Source organism: Macrotis lagotis, chromosome 1 (assembly GCF_037893015.1).
Source record: "Macrotis lagotis isolate mMagLag1 chromosome 1, bilby.v1.9.chrom.fasta, whole genome shotgun sequence".
NCBI classification, from domain to species: Eukaryota; Metazoa; Chordata; class Mammalia; order Peramelemorphia; family Peramelidae; genus Macrotis; species Macrotis lagotis.
The window spans coordinates 53,093,725-53,110,676 of record NC_133658.1 but is presented as its reverse complement, the minus strand read 5'-3'; the positions used below and the strand labels follow the sequence as shown (position 1 = coordinate 53,110,676).

General features: G+C 50.6%; 1 protein-coding gene across 1 annotated transcript in view; it reads left to right on the top strand.

Annotated features, from left to right (window-relative positions):
• The window catches only part of ZFPM1 (zinc finger protein, FOG family member 1), a 193,050-nt gene extending 176,615 nt beyond the window's left edge, over positions 1-16,435 (top strand). Inside the window, 7 exon segments of the mRNA XM_074201367.1 lie at positions 5,004-5,213; positions 12,506-12,730; positions 12,868-12,963; positions 13,278-13,427; positions 13,973-15,932; positions 15,934-16,120; positions 16,122-16,435. Of these exon segments, the coding sequence (XP_074057468.1) occupies positions 5,004-5,213; positions 12,506-12,730; positions 12,868-12,963; positions 13,278-13,427; positions 13,973-15,932; positions 15,934-16,120; positions 16,122-16,355 (3,062 nt within the window). The 3' untranslated portion in view covers positions 16,356-16,435.
• The last annotated feature ends 517 nt before the right edge of the window (positions 16,436-16,952 follow it).

Here is a 16,952-nt window from a genome sequence, read left to right as displayed (position 1 = left end):
TGATGGATGGATGGATAGAGGAATCAATAGATGGATGGATGGATGGATGGGTGGATGGGTGGATGGATGGATGGATGGATGGGTGGGTGGGTGGATGCTAGAACTAGATGGATTAATGGTAGATAGATTGTTAGATGAATGGATATATGGGAAGATAATAGATTAATGATAAATACATAGATGATTAGATAGATAGATATAAAGAATTGGCCCCCTTAGTTCAGACCTCTAATTTCATTGACATAGTAAATTCCCAAAACAGAATTTCCTCCATGGGTAGTGATTGCTACCTGTTATTTTTCTTGGAGCCTGAGAGAGTTCTCTGGAGATATGTGGAGATAACACCATGATGCTTCTTAAATCCATACAGATATTAATATAAATGTGTGCTTTTGTCTATAATATAACATCTTTTCTCCATTAACTCATGTGAGCCCCCATACAGGGCCAAAGTCATAGAGGGGAGAATCTGGGATGTTATTTACTTCTTGTGTGGCCACATTCCTTCCAGGGGCTACAAAATGAGGGCAGGGGATCAAGTGATCCCTTCCAGCCTTGAATCCTAACAGATTTTTACAGAAGAGAACACTGAGTCCCCGAGAGAAGGGTTTTTCCTAAGGGAACCCAGCTGCCAGCCACCAGTGAAGTGGGTACCTCAATCCAAGTTCTGTCTCCTGCCTCACAGGCTAGACCTCTGGTGTACCACACCAAGCTGCCTCGCTTTATCACTGCCATCACTGGCCCCATCCAAACCCATTTATTAACGGCCTATCTGGCCACAGCACTCTGCCAGGCACTGTCCAGAGTGAGTTAAACAGATATGGTCCTTGCCCTCTGGGGGTTTACGATCTGAGACAGACACACTGTCGCAGACAGATATAAATGACTTCAGACAACTGAACAAACATTGAGCAAAGACACAAATTAAATACTTTTTAAAAAAAAAATTAATGACGTATCCATGGGACTATGCAAGTGGAAGGCTGAGCACAAGGTCTAAGTAGGATGTGGATGAAGGGAGAGTCATGTTTAGAAAGGGTGGGGTGAAGGGGAAATTGGCTCCCAGTCACCCCGAGAAGACTTCCAAGAAGTGACATTTTATAAATAGCTTAAAACTCCAAGGGGGTCACAGGGTAGGGAGTGGGGGGATATAGGAGGTGTGTGTGGGGGGGGGGGACGTTGAATGCCAACAACAAGACAGCACTTCTATTAAAGTTCATGGAACCAAGGAGAAGGATTTCTATCTAAAGGGGTCGGGTTTAAATTCGTAATCCCTTTGTTCCCCTTAAAGACAGTGAAATTGAGGGTAAGTTCAGTTCTGCCCCATACTTATTGATTAGGAATGCTGGATGACCCCTGCTGTTCCAGAAGTTTCTCTCATTAGATACCTTCTCTTCCTCGTCAATGAGTAGGGTACTCTGATCCTAAGGACCCCAATGTCTTTCCATCTGCACTACAGTGCTTATATGTGCTGTGACTCACAATTAGAATGTGAGCTGCCTAAGAGCAGGGACCATCTCATCCTCTTTGTATTCCCCCTGAGCTTAGGAACAGTGCAAGCCATTTGGTAAACACTTTAAGAAATACTTTTTTCATTCATTCATTAAGTCATCTCTTTTTTTTCTCTCACCCCCCCCGTTTTCTTTTCCTCCTCCTTCCCCTCTGCTCTTGTCCTCTCTTCTCTCTTATCTCTTCCCTTTGCTGCTCCCCATCATTTCCCCATCTCCCTGGCTATCTCTTGCCCTTTCTCAGTCCATCTCCTTTCACCATCTTGCTTCTCTGGCTGATTTCAGTGCCTTACGTCATGCATGCAATCATACATTCACACATTCTGCAGGGAATGTTAATGGAAGGGAGGAATTCTGAAGGCAGGAAGGCATGGGAAGAGGGGATATTTGGCACCACCCAAAACCATAGCTAAGTAAGGGTTGGGGAAGGCAACGATAGGGTCAAGCTTAAGGATCAAGTCACTGAGGTCGGAAGAAAGAGGGAGGGGGAAGGAGAAAGAAAGGGAAGACCTTTACCTCCTTCTCAGCTCTCTTATCCCCCACTGATTAACCCAGGACCCTCTAAACAGGATGGAGAGGAGTTGAAGAGGGAGGGAGCGTGGCTTTCATCAGCTGGGCCTCACCCTTCATTTCCTGCAGACAGGCAGCCAAACCACTCTGCACTTGGACAAAGTTACTGTAGGAAGTTTTGTCTCTTTGGGTTCATGGGATTTCCCTAGAAACTCGGGACATTTCTGTAGTGTTTTGCTTTATTTCAAATGCTTCTCATTGGAAAAATACCCCCCCAACCCAACTTAATCCTTTGAATCTCTTCCCTCCACCCACCAGATAACTTGATAACTGAAGAAACTAAGACCAAGACAGTAATCATTTGCCAAAAATGTCACTACATTGTAAAATTAAATGACCATAATTTTGGGAGCAGTTGGGAGAAAGAAATCGGGATTAAGTGACTTTCCCAGGGTCACACAGCTAGTAAATGTCAGACTAGACTGAACTCCAGGCCTAGTACTCTATCACAGCTCTACCTGGGTCTCCAGAGTCATAGATTTAGAGCTTAGAAAGGGTCTTAAATGGTTGAAGAAACTTGGGTCAACAATAGTAAGGGCAAAGGGCAAAGAAGAGTCAACTAGGTCCTCTGAGCTCCTCTAGACCGGTGGTGTCAAATGAATCTAGAAAGATCCACGGGAATTGCACATAAATGAACATTCACTACACTGTTATAATTTTCTTTTATTAACCATTTCCCAAATATCTTTTAATCTGGCTCAGGCAGCTCTGGGAAATTTTGTGAGCTACCTGCTGCCCTCCAGCTGTGAATTTGACACCTCTGATAGTCCAGCCCCTTCCCTTTAAAAGCGGGAAACTGAGGCCAAGGGAGGCTGTGGCTTAGCCAGAGTCACAGAGAGGATGCAATATGTAAAACAAAACAGAAATAAAAAATAATCCAAGGAGGGAAAGCACATGGACAGTTAGAGGGATCAGGAGAGGCTTTTCAAGGTCTGTCTTGAGTGAGAATGCTGTTGGGGACTGAGGAGGGATGGTAAAGGAGACCATGGAGGTGGCGAGGGGAGGTCAGATAGAGTGGGGGGAAACACAGAAGTGCTTGGATCAGCAACCACTTAGATGGATTTCTTTGAAGGACATGTTGAAGCCCCCTGCCCTGGAGAACCTCCAGGCTAACTCTTTGGGAATCAGGTTTGTCTGAAGTAATGTGAATGATATTTTAACAAAGCATACTAGAACTATCTGTTGAAGTGATCAGAGTCTCCTTCAAAGCAGTCCCCTTTAGAGGAGTAGCACTTATTTCAGGGATTCGGGCATTTTTGACAAGCTGTCCAAGAAAATCAATCTTGCTTCTTCACACCCCATAAATATGAACCCCAAGTATTCTGATTGTTCTAAGGAGACTGGAAGGTTAGCGAAGAGAACAACAAAATGGGAGCTGACAACCTGAATTCTGTTTCTGTTTTTACCAGTGGCTCATGGCATGACCTTGGGTAGGTCCCTTCCTCTCTCTGGATCTTAGTTTCCCCATCTGTGAAATGTAGATAATCTCTTTACCACCAAGGGAGGGGTGTTCTGAGGATACATGGGACAGCAGATATGAAAGGAGTCAGAGGTCTCTCAGAGAGAAATAAGATAGCAGGTGTTAGTGAATGAACATTATCTCAGGGGGCTAGAGGCAAAGACCTGGAGTTAGGGGTGTCACTGAGGCTGTAGCACTTGGCTCTGTAAAATTGGGAGAATATTACAGTACCACCTACGTCATAGGGTGTTGGTAAAGCACTAAGATGCCAAGAAGTAGCCTTTTTTTTTTTTAAATGAAAAGGACTGGACTAGATAGCTCTATCATTCTGTGCTCTGAACTCCTCCCAGCTCTGGCATTCCTCTCTAAGGGCTCTCCTAGCTCTGACATTCTGGAATCTAAGGGGCCTCCCACCTCTAAGGTTCAAAACTCCCTCCTAGCTCTGATAGTCTGTATTCTCAAAAGCTCTGATATTTTATATGCTGAACTCTCCCAGCTTTTACATTCTCTGTTCTAAGCTCCCTTCCAATTAACAGCTTAGGGTTCTAGGATTCCAACTTATTTCCTGATCAAGGAATGAGGATTCATGTTCAGGCCTTCAAACATTAAGACCCCTTGGGAAGGATGGGAATATCTGGGTAAAAACCCCCTCACCTCCCACCATCCCAAGGTGTTTTGACTTTTTCCATTCCACTGTTCAGGCCAGGAAGCTAAAGGAGAGGTAGAGTTAAGGATGATGTTTTGGGTTTTCCCCAGACCCTTTCTGTCTGTCCATTACTGTCCCCTAATCAAGAGTCAGAGGCTCTTCAAGGCTCCACGGTTCTAGAGTAGGGCAGGGAAAGGCTCCCCACCCCCCACCCCCAGACTGGTGTCTTTGAAGGGAAAGGGAATCAGCCCGCTCATGGTCACCCTCATTGAAAAGATTCTCTGGGCTGAGGAACTGAGGAGTTGGTCAAGGGCGCCATCTCCAGACAGCCCAGCAAATCTCCGGCTCCTGGAGAACAAAGTCCCAAGACAGAAAAGCCAGGTCCCTCCGTCCCTGAGAGGTGGAGCTTCCTCACCTGGATTGCAGTTTCTTCTCCGATGCCCAGAAGTAGTCCAGGAGGCCTTGGCGCCTTCCCCAGATCCTTTGGGCTCAACTGTGCCCAGAGCCAGAGGAACAGAGATTCTAGAAAAGGGAGGTGGGAGAGAGGAGACAGAAAGGAGGATTCCAATCAGACCATTGGGACCTTGTTGCAGCAAGCTGTTTGCTCCCCTCCCTGCCCCCGGGCCCAGCTGTTTCATAGGCCAGCAGATGTGTTCAGGCTGGGCCAGGAGACTTCGGAGACTGCCAGGGTGTAACAGGGCAAAGCCCAGCCCAGACTGTCTAGCAGGCCCGGAATTCAAGACTCTGACCTTGCAGGTGAAGGAGAAAGAGCTTCCCTCTCTACTCCTGCTGATGTTGATTCTCCTTCTTTCCCTACCAGACCAGGCCATTTGGTGCAAAACAACCAAACCTGTGCCAGAAGCTGGACTGATGAAGGCATTCCTCATGGCTGAGCCCCAGGGCATCACCAGCCACCCAGTGAAGACCGAACCTGGGGACCCCGAGTACCCAGCTACCCTGCACTCGGACATCCAGCTCCTGCCTCAGCAGGCAGGGATGGCAGCCATCCTGGCCACCGCCGTCATCAACAGTGAGTACCTGATGAACGGCACTGTCAGCCCCGAGAACCCAGGCAGAATCCAGTTAGCTTTAGCAATGAACTTGGTGGTGGTTATTGTTCTGTCATTTCAGTGACCCCATTTGGGCTTTTCTTGGCAGAGATACTGGAATGGTTTTGCCATTTCTTTCTCCAGTCATTGTACAGATGAAGAAACTGAGCATAAAGGGTGAAGTGACTTGCTCAGGGTCACCTAGTAAGAGTCTGAGGCTAGATTTGAACTCGGGTATTGAAATACTGTTGTTCAATTGTTTTTCAGTTGTGTCCAACCCTTCATGACCCTATTAGGGGTTTTCTTGGCAAAGATACATTTCCTCCTCCAGCTCATTTTATAGATAAGAAACTAAGGTAAACAGGCTTAAGTGACTTGCCCAGGGTCGCCCAGCAAGTGAGTGTCTGAGACTCAGATCTGGTATTCTGTTGGGCCGTGTAACTGCCCTTTTTAAGGAAGCACTACTGCTCCAAAATCATACTTTCAAATTAGCCAAAGTTGACACATTGGTAAATAGGCTGGGAAATAGAATTAAACTAGGAATCCTGACAGCAGAGGAAAAGGATGAAGAGCCAAGGTACCAGAGAGGGGACCAAGCAGGCAAGAATCAGAAACTGAGGAAGGCAGAAAAAATCACAGAATGGCAAGTTTTGAGGGATCTTTGAAATTGAGTCCAAGGTTTAGTAAACTATGGCTGAGGGTCCAATCTGGTCCACCTCCCTGTTTTTATGACCCACAAGCTAAGAATGGTATTTTTATTTGCCATCCCTTGGTCTATCTAGTATGACTTCCCTCATTTAACAGATGAGGAAACCTCGTCCAAGAGAGGGGAAATAGCTTAATGAGTAAAACCTAGTTTTCCCTTCTCCCAAGTTCAATGATCTTTCCATTAGAACAATGCCTCATATCTTTGGTAACACATGAGTGCCAGGGATAAGGAAGAAGCATAAGATTAGGAATAGATTAGCCATTCATTCAGTGGTCCAACCAATTTCAGAAGACAGAAGAGACAGAAGGGTCTAATCTATGGAGATCCTCAGCTCAGGTCAACTTCAGGGGATCTTAAGAGATCTCTAGAGTCGGATCCCCATATTTCTGCAGATAGAATTATTGGGACAGAAGACAAATTACTTTCTCATTAGTGCTGAAAGTGCTTTTCTTACTGACCCATACCTAGTTGTCTCACATCCAGAGCCATCTCCAGTCACCCTGATTCATATCTGACCACTGGACCTAGATGGTTCTGGAGGAGAAAGTGATGCTGGCAACTTAGCATAGCCCCCCACCCCGCAAATCCAATTCATATGCTTGTCATGGCATCACCTCCCTGATGTCAGGGTCTTCTTCAAGAATGAAGGACAGGAGGGGGTGGCTAGGTGGCATAGTGGATAAAGCACTGGCCTTGGAGTCAGGAGTACCTGGGTTCAGATCTGGTCTCAGACACTTAACAATTACCTAGCTGTGTGGCCTTGGGCAAGCCACTTAACCCCATTTGCCTTGCAAAAACCTAAAAAAAAAAAAAAAGAATGAAGGACAGGGGCAGCTAGGTGGCACAGTGGATAGAGCACCAGACCTGGAGTCAGGAGTGCCTGTGTTCAAATCTGGCCTCAGACAATGATTACCTAGCTGTGTGGTCTTGGGCAAACCACTTAACCCCATTGCCTTGCCAAAAAAAACCCTAAAAATAAAATAATGAAGGACAAATATCATCATCATCATCATCATCATTGGTCCATATGGCCACAGGACCCCAGCAATTAGAGAACCAGAACGTAATATCTTCCCTCCTCTGCCCTACCGCCTGTCCTTCCACTGGCTCATATGTGAGGCTCCTGACCCCCCCCCCCCCACAGGGACAAATCAGTAGGTACTTTGGATACATCTAGCTGCTGCAGGTCAGGCAACAAGGGATTGATAAGGATTCTGACATCTGACAAGTCTCATATTGATTTCAAACTAAATACCAGTCACAGGAGGTGTTAGAGTGGGGAAGAGGGGATCTGAATCAATAAGGTTCATAGAGAGGGCCTCATAAATCTCATCCCTTGGTGCTATCTGCCCAGCCGAAGTCCAGGAGATTGTTGAGAATTCCCCCTCTCCTTCCCTTCCTTCAAAGCCTCTTTCCATTCTGGGCAGCCAGGAGGCAGGTGGCACAGGTAGAGAGAGGGTAATTTTTAGAGTGTATAATTAGTCCTGGCATTAAGTATTATGGGGCAGGGAGAACAGAGAGAAGACTGCTGCAGCTTCCCCAGCTCAGCCTAGCCTAGCCTAGTCTAGAATGAAGCAACATGTCTGTGTTTGATTGAATCTCAGTAACTATGACCTTGGGCAAGCGACTCAACTTCTCCATGCCTCAGTTTCCTTATCTATAAAGTCACATCTAACTATGCAAGTTTTTTGTAACAAAAGCTTCCTTAAAACATTATGAAAACAGGGCAGCTAGGTAGTGCAGTGGATAGAGCACTGGCCCTGGAATCAGGAGAACCTGAGTTCAAATCCAGCCTCAGACATTTAATAATTACCTAGCTGTGTAGCCTTGGGCAAGCCACTTAACCCCATTTGCCTTGCAAAAAAAATTATGAAAACATAACATATCATTTTCCTATTCTGTCATATGAATAAGTCAGAGAATGTCTAAATTTGGAAGGGAACTTAAGAGGTTTCCTGGTCTGGTGGTGATCTTGATGAAGCTGAATCTCCCCCTTCTTTTCCTCCTCCCTCCCAACCCCCTGCCCTCAGGTTAACAGGTGAGAAAACCAAGGCTTATAGAGAAGTTTTAAGTAGTTTACCTTGCAAGGCTCATACAACTCCATTCTGAGGACTCTGAAAAACCAATCAGAGTTTGCCAAAATTGTCCATTTCCTTTACTAGCAAAGGAGATGATGAAATCTGACCCTCATAAAATGGAGAGACTCAAAATGTGAAAAGGTGGAAGCATTTAATCCTTTTGGAGGCCTCTTCTTATTAAAATCATAGAATGTTTCAGTGGGGAGAGGGAACCTTAGTCCTCTTCTCCACCCCAGTCACAGGCTTTGTGCAGAGGAGCCAGGCCCTGGAGGAAGTCATTTGTCCAAGGGCTCCCAGGTGGTAATAAGTAATAAGTGCAGAGTCCACTACACCAAGACTATCAGAGGGGCACACGAGGCATTCCCATAAATGAATGTTAGCAATGAAAAAAATGGGATGTTCGAGCCCTCATGAGCTAGAATTCAAACAAAGGGAACAGGGAGAAGAGATACCTCTTCCCACCCTCCTCACCAACCTTGCCCTTGGGGTCGGCTCAGTCTGACACTGTCGGCCTTCTTCCCATCCTTTTGTTTCCTTAACTCCCTGCCATCCAAATGGCTTCATCAATAAACATTAAGCATATTGCATTAATTCCTCAGTAGTTAGACACTCATTTTTACTCACTGGGATCATCTAGTGTAGTAGAGAAGAAAAGAGGAAGGATGATTATCTTCAAGTATGTGACGGGAAAGATGGCCCCAGAGGGTAGAAGTAGGAACAATATTGGTGGAAATTGCAGAGTTGCTCATTTAAACTGAATGTAAAGTTGGGGGTGGGGGGAGGATGGCTTGTGTCTCTAATCCCTGCTCCAGAGGGAAACTAATCCTTTGAGGGTGGGAGTTCTGGGCAGATGCTGATCAGGCATCTGTCCATAGTCCATGACCAATGGACTGCTCAAGGAAAAGCCATCAAGCCCAGAGCAGAACAGTGCAGTCCAAGCTTCTTTTCTGCTCAGCAATGAGTTGGACCCCACTCAGGGGAGATAGGGCTGCCCAGTCTTACAAAAAATGACTTGAGAAGAGGGGAAAATCCCAATGATTAAAACTTTTCAAGCTTGGAATGGGCTGCCCTGGCAACTCAGCAGCTTCTCCATCATTGGAGGCCTTTGAGCAAACCTGGATGACCACTTCTTTGGGATGGTGTCAAACTAAAATTCTCAGCTCTTTGGGTATTTTGGTGTCCCTGGCAACAGTCTGTTGAAGACTGCAGAATCTCAGAATCATTTTAAATGCTTGAAGCAAAATATGTAGGATTACAAAATTAGTGATCAAAATACACTTTTAAAAAACCCCTTTTTTTTAAAGTTCAAAGATACTAGGTTAAGAATCTCTCTTGTTGAGGGGTTTTCTGGTCAGCTATAGGTTATGAAGCCATTGGGCCTTGGATATAGAAAAATTTGAATTCAGATCCAGTCTGTGGCACTTCCTGTGTGACCCTGGCCAAGTTACTTAATCTCAGTCTGCCTCAATTTCCTCATCTAAAAAAAATTGGGGAACCAATTTCTTAGGATTGCTGTAAGGATCAAATGAGATAATATTTGTAAAGTGCTTTGCAAACCTCAAATACCCTCCAGAATCCAGCTTCCACCCACCTCACTTTAGTCTTGACAAAAGTTCCCATCAAGTAGGACTCATTGGCCATTCTTTGCGCTCCACACTCTACCCCCTGCCCCCGTGTCTTCGCATAAACTATACCAGCGAGCCATGTTCCCTCAACCCCCATTTCCTCACCCTCCAGAAAAATCTTCCTTGGTTTCCCCCCATGTTGCTAGTGTTCTCTCATTGCCTTGGGTGCCTACATATTACACCATCCTACTAAAACGTTGGCTTCTTTTGGTACAACCTGTTTTCTTCATTATCTCTTAACTCCTGGGGGAAGGTCTTATAAATAGTAGACACTTAATAAATGTTGTTTTCGAGTCTATAGCCTCCAACCAGTACTCTCAAATGACAGCTTCTCCTTGGCAAGTGTTCTTCAAATCCTGGAGAGAGGGGGGTGGGGAGCAGAGAATTCCTGGTATCATTAGTCATGCTGGCTTCTAGGGGTCTGAAGAAGCAGTTGGCTGGGGGTGGGGGGTGGGGAGTAGGTACATTAGAAAAGTTTATCAGGACAAAAGAGGAGGGCCTGACAGTTATTTGAGGGGCCTTTAAGGAGGGAAGGAGTCAGAGCTTAGAGACATTAAAAGATAAGTAATTACTAACTGTGAGTTTGAGGTCAGAGAATTTTATGTATGAAAACTAGAAGTCCTTCCCACTCCTTCCCCCTTGCCACCCCACCAAGGTTATTCAGGTACCCAAATGGAAGAGTATTGGTTATCTACTTTCATCAGTTGCTCACAGGTAAGACCAGAAAAACATTGGTCAGAGTAGAAAGGAACCTTATCATGGGGACCACAGACTATAGAACATTAGAACACAGAATTTTATAACATGGAAGAAACTGTATATTTAGAACTGTATATTAGAAACTGTATATTTAGTCTGATCCATTTTTTTAATTGTTTTTTGATTTAAAAAAAATTAAGAAGCTTTGAGCAGGTTACTAGATGATGTGCTAAAATCAGAAAGAAAATGGCACAAAGTCTGCCCTAAAAGACCTTACAGTCTAATAGGGGCTTACAAATGGACATCAAGAAATAGGACCCAGCTATCCTCACAGGAATGAGGGGTTCTTTCCCTGGGGCCCACAAACTTTGTTGTACATTTTTATAACTTCATTACAATAGAATTAGATTCCTTTGTAGCAAAGAGTATTTTATTTTGTGCATTTAAAAGCATTATTCTGAGAAGGGGTTGTCTGTCACCAAGGGTATCTGGGACCCAACTAAGGTTAAGAAGCCTCAAGGTAGAATATGATCAAGGCAAAGGAAGAAGGTGATCATTTGAATAGGGAAGGATGAGGAATTTCTTGCCATTTAGAAAAGAATTTTAAATGTTTTTATTGATGTTTTCTCTTTCTAACATCACCATGGTACCCCATGGATCCCCTCTTATCTCCCCAGTGCTCTCCCCATAAGACAAACAGTATTTTTAGAGAAGGTTTTTTTAAAGTCAGCACAACTGATGGATATATTGGGGAAAAAATCTGAAAATCTTTAAAATCTATGACACCTGTGTCCCTTCATATGAGTCCCACTTAGTTTTTTTTAATTTTTATTAAAGATATTATTTGAGTTTTACAATTTTCCCCCAATCTTGCTTCCCACCCCCACACCAACCCCACAGATAGCACTCCGTCAGTCTTTACTTTGTTTGCATGTTGTACCTTGATCCAAATTGGGTGTGATGAGAGAGAAATCATATCCTTAAAGAGAACAGAATTCTCAGAGGTAACAAGATCAGACAATAAGATATCTGGGGTTTTTTTTCCAAATTAAAGGGAATAATCCTTGTACTTTGTTCAAACTCCACAGCTCCTTATCTGGATACAGATGGTACTCTCCTTTGCAGACAGCCCAAAATTGTCCCAATTGTTGCACTGATGGAATGAGCGAGTCCTTCAAGGTTGAACATCACTCCCATGTTGCTGTTAGGGTGTACAGTGTTTTTCTGGTTCTGCTCATCTCACTCAGCATCAGTTAATGCAAATCCCTCCAGGCTTCCCTGAATTCCCATCCCTCCTGGTTTCTAATAGAACAATAGTGTTCCATGACATACATATACCACAGTTTGCTAAGCCATTCCCCAATTGAAGGACATTTACTTGATTTCCAATTCTTTGCCACCACAAACAGGGCTGCTATAAATATTTATGTACAAGTAATGTTTTTACCCTTTTTCCTCATCTCTTCAGGGTATAGACCCAGTAGTGGTATTGCTAGGTCAAAAGGTATGCACATTTTTGTTGCCCTTTGGGCATAGTTCCAAATAGCTCTCCAGAAGGGTTGGATGAGTTCACAGCTCCACCAACAGTGTAATAGTGTCCCAGATTTCCCACAACCCTTCCAACAATGATCATCATCCTTCCTGGTCATACTGGCCAATCTGAGAGGTGTGAGGTGACCCACTTAGTCTTTATAATTTTCTTACATTTACTTTTGATTCTTTGGTACATAACTCTTCTTTCCCTTTGTTGTTTTAATTACTGTTTATATCATTTTTTTCTGTTCTTCTGACTTCAAGCTGGAAATTCTATGGTTTTTAAGGTTTGCAAAGCATTTTACAATTTTTACCTTGCTTTAGCCTCATCACACACCTAGAAGGTGGGTGCTGTTAGGATTCCCATTTTCCAGATGAGGAAACTAAGGTAGACAGAGGTTTACTGACTTTCCCAGGGTTACAAATAAATAAATGTCTGATGGAGTTAAAACTCAGTTCTCCCTGATGCTGTATCTTCTTTGCCCCTTACTTGCTTCAAGAGAAGGAAATTGAGTCCTGAGGGAGGCGACTTGTGCTAGGCCATGCCAAGGTGAGGGGGGGGGTGGGTAGAGGGAAACCTGTGACCCACAGAGGATCTCATGCCGGTTTGTGCCTTCCCTCCTCCCCAGAGGACATCTTTCCCTGTAAAGACTGTGGCATCTGGTATCGGAGCGAACGGAACCTGCAGGCTCATCTCATGTACTATTGTGCCAGCCGCCAGAGTTCAGGCTCCCCACTGGTGGAGGAGAAGCCCAAGGAGACGTACCCCAATGAGCGGGTCTGCCCCTTCCCGCAATGCAAGAAAAGCTGTCCTAGCGCCAGCTCTCTGGAGATCCACATGCGAAGCCACAGTGGTAAGGGGCTCCCCACCCCTCTCTGCTCTGCCCAGACATGGGCATCGGGGGATGATTGAGTCCTGGGTTGGGGGAGAGGTTAGTGCTCAGTCATGAACATCAACCCCCACCTCACATTGGCCTGATCTGTCCTCCAGGAGAGAGACCATTTGTCTGCCTGATCTGCCTGTCGGCCTTTACCACCAAAGCCAACTGTGAGCGACATCTGAAGGTTCATACAGACACTCTGAGTGGTGCGTAGAAGAGGGGCCTGATGGGGGGCAGTGACTAGCGCCATTGAGACCAGCAAGGTCAAGAAGGGGAATTGGGGGGTGAGGGAGAGTGACTAGGGGTGAGGGGACCAGCCAGGTCATGAAGGGAATTTGGGAGGAGGTGACTAGAGGTGAGGGGACCAGCAAAGCCATGAAGAGAAATTGGGAGAGGAAGGATGGTCAAGACAGTGGTTGAAGCCACTAGAAGAGGAAACATGGAGAGAGAGCAATTTGAGCTGGGAAGGCCACTGGTGTCTCCTAGTCCTTCCTGACATGCTTCGGACTGTGGTTCGCAGGCGTCTGCCACAGTTGTGGCTTTGTCTCCACTACGAGGGACATCCTCTACAGTCATCTGGTGACCAATCACATGATCTGCCAGCCGGGCTCCAAAGGCGAAATCTACTCTCCAAGCGCAGGACACCTGGCTGCCAAGCCAGGGCCCACAGGTATGCCAGCCGTGACCCAGTGGGAGGGTGTGGGCTTCGGCCACTGACTCCACCCCCCCCCCCCAGGGGTAAAGGGGAGAAAACTCAGACACATCCCTGGGGTCAGTCTTAGGAAGGTGACTAGAGGGCAACTGTGCTCCTTCTTAGGAGCCCTTGAGAAAAGTTGAAGACAGAGTGTGAACACTCAATGTCAGTCAGCAAGAATCTAGAGCCACTGCATGAGGCGTGAGGGTCTGAAGGGGGAAACGGGGTCAAGCTGTGAAGGGAGGGTGGAAGGAAGGAAGGAAGGAAGGAAGGAAGGAAGGAAGGAAGAAGGGAGGAAGGAAGGAAGGAAGGAAGAAAGGAAGAAAGAAGGGAGGGAAGGAAGGAAGAAGGGAGGAAGGAAGAAGGGAGGAAGAAGGGAGGGAAGGAGGGAGGTGCATCTGGCCATGTCTGCGCTCAGGATCGGCTGATGGGCAGCCCCAGCTGGGGGCCGGGAAGGGGGGGGCTGGCTCTGGGAGGGGGTCTCCGGCCCCGCCCCTCATTCCTCTCCTCTGTCCCCCCAGGTCTGGCCGCGGCGGGTGCCGCCCCCGGCCTCAAGTGCGGCCTCTGCGGCCTCCTGGCCGACAGCCTGGCCGGCCTCCAGCAGCACATGGTCCTGCACGGCCCTCTCCCCGCCCCGGACCCCGGCCAGGCCGCGCCGGGCCCCGAGTCGCCCAGCCCTCCGGACACCGGGGCCAGGAAGGCCGCGGCCGAGGCGGAAAACGGGGAGGCGCAGGCGGCACCCCAGGAGAGCCGCTCCTCGTCCTCCTCCTCCTCCTCCTGCTGCTCCTCCTCGGGCGAGGGGGCGCCGCCGCCGCTGAGGATCAAGGAGGAGGCCGGGGAGGAGCGCGGGCCGGGCCGGGGCGGCAGCCCCAGGTCCGAGGCCGAGTCGTCCTCGAGGACGTCCTCCCCGCAGAGCCTGGCATCCGTGAAGGTCAAGTCCGAGCTGGCCAGCCCCACGCCGGGCTCCAGCCCCGTGCCCGGGGAGGCGGGCCCGGGCCCCTCGGGGGCCGCCCTCTTCCTGCCCCAGTACGTGTTCGGCCCCGAGCCCTCGGCCGTCCCGCAGGCCTCGGAGATCCTGGCCAAGATGTCGGAGCTGGTGCACAGCCGGCTGAAGCAGGGCCAGGGCGGGGCGGCGCCGGCGCTGTTCGCGGGGGCCCCGGCGCCCAAGGGCGCCACCTGCTTCGAGTGCGAGATCACGTTCAACAACATCAACAACTACTACGTGCACAAGCGGCTCTACTGCTCCAGCCGCCACGTGGCCGACGAGGGCCCACCCGGGGCCCGCAAGCCCAAGGCCGCCCCCGCCAAGGCCGCCCCGGCCCGGGCCCTGCTCTCCCCGCCGCCCCCCGAGGGGCCCGGCCCGGCCGCCCCCGCCGAAGGGGAAGCGGACGGCGAGCCCCCGGGCCCAGCGGCCGAGGCCAGGGCCGAGGAGGCGGGGGGCGGGAAGGCGGCGTCCCCGGAGGCGGACGGGCCCGGCCGGGGCAGCGAGGACAGCCAGAGCCCGCGGAGCTCGGTGGACGAGGCCGACGAGGACCCCCTCAAGACGGTGTGCGAGGCCTGCAACATCCGCTTCAGCCGCCACGAGACCTACACGGTGCACAAGCGCTACTACTGCGCCTCCCGCCACGACCCCCCGCTGCGGCGGCCCGGGGGTCCCCACAAGGCGCCCTTCCTGCCCCAGCCGCTGCGCACCCGCAAGCGCCGCAAGCTCTATGAAATCCACGCCGCGGCCCACGCCGCGGCCCACGCCGGCGGTCCGGCCCTGCTGCCCGGGGCCCACCCCCCGCCGCCACCCCCCCCGCCGCCGCTGCCGGGCCCAGGGGAGCCGCCCGCCTCCCCGCAGCTGGACCCCCCGGGCCCGGGCGCGCGGCCCGACGCGCCGCCCGCCCTCCTGCTGCCCGCCGCCGCCGCCAAGGCCAAGGCCGCCAAGGCCGCGGCGCCCTCCCCCAGCTCCAGCCCGGACGCCGACGGCCCCATCGACCTGAGCAAGAAGCCGCGGCTGCAGAGACCCGAGGGGGCGGCCCCGGCCCCGGCCCCGGCCCCGGCCCTGCTGCCCCTGACCGACTACCACGAGTGCACGGCCTGCCGCGTCAGCTTCCACAGCCTGGAGGCCTACCTGGCACACAAGAAGTTCTACTGCCCCGCCGCCCCGCTGCGCCACAGCGCCCTGGAGCAGCTGCACCAGCTGCGGGGCCTGGCCAAGCCGCGGCCCGGGCCCGAGGAGCCCCGGGCCGCGCCGCCGGGCCCCGCCAAGGCCTACGGCGCCGCCGAGCCCCGCTACCCCGCGCTCCAGCTCCCCGGGGGCAAGCCCGCGCCCCCGCTGGTGTGCCCCTACTGCCCCCTCAACGGGGCACTGCAGGGCGACCTGATCGAGCACTTCCGACAGGCCCACGGCCTCCTGCTGGCCAAGGCCGGACACAGACTGGCAGAGGCGGGCCCCGCGCGGACGCCGGCCGACGGCGGCCTCCCGGCCTCGGCCCCCCTCCTCCTCCTCCTCCTCTTCCTCCTCCTCCTCCTCCTCCTCCTCTTCCTCCTCCTCCTCCCCGCAGCCCGGCCCCAGGCTCCCTCGGGACAGCTTCAACGGGCACGAGCTCCAGGAGCCGCCGGCCCCGGCCAACGGCAGCCCACTGCCCCCCGCCGCCTCGCCGCGGCCCGGCCCGCCGCCGTCCCCCGGCCGCCGCCCCGGCCCTCAGCCTCTCGCCAGTGCCTGAAGCCCCGCCGCGGCCCCCCACGCCCCCGGCCCACGCAGACAAGGGCGCCCCGGCCCCGGGCAAGGCGGCGGCCGTCCCCAACGGCAACCCCCGGTACTGCCGCCTCTGCAACATCAGGTTCAGCAGCCTGTCCACCTTCATCGCCCACAAGAAGTATTACTGTTCCTCCCACGCCGCGGAGCACGTCAAGTAGCCCCGCCCCGCGGCGGCCCCGCCCCACAGACTGCGACCCCCGGGCCCCTGCCCCGGGGCCGGACCGAGGAGGTGGGAGCGGGCGGAGAAGGGGCAGGCAGGGTCGGATGGGGGGCAGACTGGGACCCCAAACCCTCGGCACTTAATAAAGAATTACAGTTTGATGATGAATGTTGGTTGAGAGCCTGGTCGTCTGGGAGACGGGGGCAGGACTGGGGGAAAGGAGGGGTGGGGTCAATTGGCAAAGAGACCCCTTCTGCTCTTTGGTCTCTAAGAGAGGGTACACCCCACCCCAGGGCCCTGAAGTCTATGGGGTCCTAAGACCAAAGAATGGAAGAGACCCTAGAAGGAATTCTCTCTTTTTTGTGCCCCGGACCCCTTGGACAGGCTGGTGAAGCCTCTCGAACCTCCTTCCTCAAATTCAGATGACAAAAGAAGCCAACTGTAGTTGAAATACCATTATCAGAACATTTAAAAAGCAAATTCAGGGACCCCAAGTTAAGAACCTCCATCCTAGAAAGCAATCTACCCCCTTATTTTAAAGATAAAGTTGAGACCCCAAGATGCCTCCAGCATCCTAGGAATGATCTCTGCCAAC